The sequence below is a fragment of the Caloenas nicobarica genome, chromosome 1 (genome assembly GCF_036013445.1).
Source record: "Caloenas nicobarica isolate bCalNic1 chromosome 1, bCalNic1.hap1, whole genome shotgun sequence".
Lineage (NCBI taxonomy): Eukaryota > Metazoa > Chordata > Aves > Columbiformes > Columbidae > Caloenas > Caloenas nicobarica.
The window spans coordinates 58,032,358-58,038,357 of record NC_088245.1 but is presented as its reverse complement, the minus strand read 5'-3'; the positions used below and the strand labels follow the sequence as shown (position 1 = coordinate 58,038,357).

Genomic DNA, 6,000 nt, shown 5'->3' with positions numbered 1-6,000 from the left:
CAAAGTCAGTTTCCCTTGGCAGCCAGTCTCCTTTGGAAAACTGCTGTCTGTCGGCAAGCCTGAAATTTAACCTGGTGGGAGCAGGGAAGCCAGTGGATCCCCCAGCTCTGAACAGCACCATCACTCAGGCTGCCCTTGGGGCCGCTCACCGACGAGCGGGTTTCCTGACCATCATTAAGACTTGGGTTAGACCCAGCCCAAAGGAGCACCCATGCCTTTGTCCCACCGCCCCAGAGGCTCCCCTGCTAACCCCACTGCCTCCGGACCATAACCTCGCCTGCCCAACCGTCCCCCGACTCGCTCCAAGCGACGCTCCGATTTGAAATGTAATTTGGCGGGGGGGAGGAGGAGGGGAGGGAGAGAGGAGGTCACCGCCCCGAGGGGAGATCTCCTCCCTGAGGCCAGCCCCGAGGAGCGGTGGCCGCAGGCCCGGCGGGCGGGCGGGGAGGCGGAGGAGCCCCCCCCCCCCCCGCGCCTCCCGCCTCCCCGCCCGCCCGCCCGCCCGCTCGCACGGCGGCGCGGGCAGGGCTCGCCGCGCTACGGCGGGCAAGGCCGGGGCGGCGTCAGCGGGCGCGCAGTGCCGGCTCCAGGGCTTTAAAGCAGCGTGTAAGCTGAGATGCTACCACAGACAGCGGCGCGGCGGCGGCGGCCGCAGCAGCTCCCCGAGCCCAGACGGGCGCCCGCCTTTCGCCCCCGCCGCGCCCTGAGGCATGAGAGCGGCCGCCCCGCGGTTCTAGGTAGCCCCCGGGCCCCATGGCGACGTCCCACGCTCTCCTGCTTCTCCTCCTCTTCTGCCTGCCGGGGCTGCGGCGAGGGGCGCGGGGCGGCGGGCAGCGCCCGCGGGGCTGCCCGGCACCGTGCCGCTGCGAGCAGGACGGCATGCTCGTCCGCGCCGACTGCTCCGACCTGGGGCTCACGGCCGTGCCCGCCAACCTCAGCGTCTTCACGTCCTACCTGTAAGTGAGGGCATTCCGCGCCGGCGGGCCGGGGAGGGGGCACCGGCGGGAGGTGACAGGGGGCGCGGGAGGTCGGTGCGTCGCCGCGCCGCTGCCGATAGAAAACACCCGACTTCACGTAGGTTTGTAATCGGTTTTTAATCAGCGGGCGGGTTGTAAAGCGTTTGGTGGGTATCTCGCTATCTCGGTGCCCGGTCAGGCGCCTGGAGGAGCGCTGTGTGATGTGCCGTGTAGAGGGTAATTAAAAGGGATTGCAACAGCAGAAGCCCGATTAGATCCGCAGGGACGTTATCTTCACCTTTGCTTCCCGGGACAGGGCTTTGAACTGCGGTTGCTGCCGATTTAATCTTTAACAGGTCTCCCCTCGGGTTGAGGGCAGGCAATAAATAAAGAGAGCTCCCCGGAGGCCAGCAGCGGTCGGAGGCCGGTGCGGTGCCCGGGCGGCCCCGGGGCGGGCAGGTGCCTGTGCCCCCGACCCCGCCGGAGCCCTCGCTCTGCCCAAAGCACCCGCCTAACGGGGCAACCCCGCCGGGCCGGGCTGTCGGGCTTGTAAACTGCTCTGCATCTCGGGCGAGCTGCATTCCGGTGTGTAGGGACAGGGACGTCGAGAACGGAGAAAGCTTTTATTAACAAAAAAAGCATTCAAAGCTGTGCGGAGACTTCTTGTTTCTTTGTTTCCTTCTTTTTTGGCAGAAGCATCATCGTTTAGCCTCTCTTGGTTTTGTGTATTGAAAGTGGTGGTGTGCTAAGAGTGTTATTTTAGTACCCTCCTTAGTGATTTCATATAGTTCTTTGTGGCTGCATGGCCAGTAGCTTGTGGATTTAATACTTATCCTCTGTATCCAGCATACAGTATGTCAGTTTCTGAATGTGCTTGTCCATCTGTATATTTTGACATGCTGTTGACATGCTTGCTACTATGGTTACTGTAAAGATGCTTTCACAGTATTGCGTGCCTCGGACACTAAAGTGATAGTTCTGAACTCACTTCTCTGTTAATGGCATACTTCAAAGGACATAAAACATATGTTGCGTCTGAGAAAGTAGATGAAACTAAAGTACAAATGGCCTTTCTAAGAGAAGTACAAACATGACATCGGCAGGGTAGAAATCATGTGCAACCAATAAAATCTAAGAAAGCTTGGTTTAGTGAAAACAGCATTGGTTTAGAAAGAGGATGTGCAGCTGAAAAGACTTCTAAATATTAAGCATGAAAATACTAGTTTGAAATTTAACTTAAAAAGATCAGGTTTAGCTTATTTAGTCATCAACATTTCAAAGTCAAAGCTATTTGTAACTTCAAGAGGCAGGAGTCAGCATTGGTCCATTTACAGTAGAGCAGAACTTTGGCTATATGTAATAAAGATACAATCTTTAAGATACATACAACGTTTGCTACTGATTTCAAAAGTAGGAGGTCAGGATTGTGTGTATATGCAAGACAATATTTTCTGGTGCTTTGGAAAGTCATAAGCAGAAATATAAGTAATGAAAGTATAAAGGCATACTTAAGCTTTACATATCCTGTGTCAAGAAGTAGATGCCTTAAGTTCCTAGTTGCTTGGAGGAATGATAAAACTGGGAAAGAAAACTTTAGAAAACCCACTGTTTGACAGTTTTTTTGAAGAAAACAAGGATATAAATATGTATTACGATGTCAAAATACCATTGTTGTGATCTGCTGTTGAAAAGATATATACCTCCAGTAACCTGCTTCTTCATAGGATTGTGATCTGGTTTGTGCTTTTCTTTTTTTGTCCTTCAGCAGGGGAATGTCTTTCTCCAGTCAAGAATTCTGTGCTGTTCAGCAGTGTACACCCTGAAGTAAAAAAACTCCACTGTGGGACAGGCAGACTTTTAAGTGACCAAGGCTGCATACAGGCAGTATAACAGTATAAAAGACCGGTTCATACACATGGGCAGCTACACTTACCCTTTTCCAATTTTACCAGGCTGTTTTCCTTGGATTGATTAATTATTGCCTAATTATGCAGAGTCGTAGCTCCTGCCTGCCTTCTCTAAAGAACTGTCAACTCTCATTTTCTGTAGATGGCTAAGCAATGGCAAATTCTAAAACATGCCTGCTTGTTGTAGAGCTGTTTGCCTCCCTGAGCTTGGTAGTGGCCAATGAGATACTCTTTGATTGTTTTTTGGTTTTGTTTATTTTTTTCAAAAAAACCCCCAGAAATGTCTTCTTGCACTGTGACAATTTTTACTTGAGATCAAAGCGTGAGATTAAAACTATGTACTCACATTAATTCTCTTTCCAGCAAAAAAACCCACATCTTCTCTAGTTGACTCTGTTCTTACACAGTAGACATATCTGGCCAAAAATGGTCTGTGGTACTACCTCATATTAAGTTTGGGCTTTTAAAGTTTTTTTCCAAATTTCTGTCATTTTTATCTGGGCATTCACACAAAAAAAGGGTAAATGTTTTCTTGGTGTGCACTGGAAATTGTGTGAAAAGTTGAAATGCCGAGACTATTAATGTTTGGTTTATGTTGGGACAAATGTGTACAGCGCATACTATATTATGGTGACCAAATTTTGCATGTTTTTTTTTCTGATGGTGCTCTTGCAGCAGAACTAAATATAGTCTACAGATGGACCTGCTATACATTTCTCATTTACATTCCCAGGCAGCAGTTCTTGCCTCCCATAAAAAATCTTTTTATTTATGATTATGTGTCTGCTGCCATGGACTGTTAGACTTTTTAAGAGCAGACAAGGAGAATCCAGGAGTTTCTTTCCATTAATTTTTCTTCATTTACTTTTGGGCTAAATAATGTATGTACTCAGTGTATTTAATGCACATTCCTGTTGATATAAATGTGAATTCCATGTGCTGACAAAGGGCAGCACCGAGTCTCTGTTTCAAATTAAGAATGTCACTTTCCTATCAGTACACAGTGGAAAGAAGCAGCCAGGATCTACAGGTCCTTTGCACATGGGACACTCATTAATTCTCAAACTAAGCCTGTGAGTTAGTGAAATATTGCTACTATTTACTGTGATGTGGAAAGCTGAGGCAAAGAAGAGCTTGCTCAAAGTTAGAGGTAAAGTTTAAGACAAAGCCAGAAATTAAAGCCAGAATGCCTTATCCTAACTCCATTCTTTAACCACAGGCTCACCCTACTTCTCCTAAGTAATTACTCATTAAAAGTAGTATAAAATCTGGCATCTCCTGTTGAAGAACATTTAGTATGACAACTATTAAAAATAAAACTGTTTTCATCTCTCATTAATGACAATATAGAAGATAGCTCAGAGAAGTAAATAGATAGCACAGAGGATAGCACAGAGAAGTAAATTTATTATAGATGCCAGTCTAACAGTTCAGATGCTGTGTTCTTTGTGATCAAAAAATCTCAGTGATAAACTTAGTAGAATACTTTAAGTAGAATATTCAGTGGAGTGTTCTCATAGTGGAGTATTCTCATCTTAGATTGACATAGACATGCATGCATACATGTATAAATATTGCAGCATAAGGTACGTTACCTTTTACATTATAACTTAGTGAGTTATTCTGGGATACATGTTATTAACATCTAAAAAGTTTAATTTTGAGTACATTGTAAATATGCATAGTAGCATTTGGCAAAATCTGATTAATATATTTTTTAACTCCTCATAGAAAGAATTTATTAACAAATAGTATTTTTCAAAACTATGATAACTCTGATAGTATTACAGTAAAACCTATGAAGAAAAAATCAGTGCATGTTTTAGGATTCCTAACGTATTAGTCTTCAAATAAATTTTTGCTTTCTGCTTCATTCATTGCCATGATATTGTATTTGATGATAAATATTCCTGTAGGGCATAGTCAAAACTCTACAGGGTTTCTGAAAGTGTTTAAGACTGCTAAACAGAATAAGAAATTACAAAGAATTTGGGAGAAAAATATCATTCACTTTTTGAAGGTTAAAAAGTACATGCCCAGAAATCAACTACACTTCTGAAATAAGAAAGATAGTTGTTTCTGTGTCAGGAATACCCAAAATCATTGACACCAGCCCTTTGGGGTAAATTTGCACTATTTTAGTCATTCTGATCTCACAGTGCAAACTCAAGTCTTGTCTGCATCTTCATCTAAGGTATCTTGGGAATGACCATAGTTTTTCAAAGAGATCAAACACCAAAGTATCTTCTTATGAAGAAGTGAGCTTTATAAAGTCTCTTACAACTTCCAGATCCCTTGATAAGATTTGCGTGTTAGATAGTTAGTAAAATGTCTGCCTTTTCTTAGAAAGTACTTCTTTACACAGCTACAAACTTCATAAAGCATTTTTTGCACCTTTTTAGTTGAAATAAATTAAATGGTTGACATGTGGTTTCAGGTAATAATCTGAGTCTTGTCCCAGTGGAGGATGAAGGTGAATCCACGTTCTGGATTTAGAATTTATTATAGTGTTAAATCCCACTTTTGAAAAGAAGTCAGGGCCTTTCCTCTCTACTCATGGCAATAGTAGGTATGCAAAGGTAAAATGTACATGTAGATAAATTAGAGGTACAACAAAACTGAGGAAGTAACAAACTATTGAAAGTTTGCCAGTTTTCAAGGGATTTGTTTTATATTTCGATACATAAATTGTCAACTCAAAGTTTGTTTCTTTGTGAAACCTTTGGATTTAAAATGTATTTAAGAAGAGAATGTCACTCTTCCCAGTTGAGAATGCAGCATTAAAAATAACTCTTTGCGCTGCTTCCTGAAGAGCCCTGTGCGGCTCAGAAGGGGGAAAAATGGCACTCACACACTACCTCTCTCCTTTGTAGCATTTGCTCTGTGGAAACGCTGCATAAATTGACAGGGAAAAGGAAGCTGTCTTTAAGCTGCTACAATACAAGGAGCTGGCAGGGTGAAGGCACCTTCAATTGGTTTGGTATCTGAAGTGCATAGGACAATTGGCCGGGCAGGGGGAGCCTGACTCCAGCTGAGAACGCATGCACTGGGCTGACCTTCCCAGTCAGCATGCCAGCGGAGATTAGACTTTCCTCAAGTGCTCCCTTGTTAACCCAGTCTTTTCTCCTATGTCATTT

The 6,000-nt window shown here is 44.6% G+C and overlaps 1 protein-coding gene across 1 annotated transcript in view; it reads left to right on the top strand.

The window, feature by feature from the left end:
• The first annotated feature begins 753 nt into the window (after window positions 1-753).
• The window catches only part of LGR5 (leucine rich repeat containing G protein-coupled receptor 5), an 89,231-nt gene continuing 83,984 nt past the window's right edge, over window positions 754-6,000 (top strand). The window contains exon 1 of the mRNA XM_065639737.1: window positions 754-956. Within this exon, the coding sequence (XP_065495809.1) occupies window positions 754-956 (203 nt within the window). The remainder of the gene's footprint in view (window positions 957-6,000) is intronic.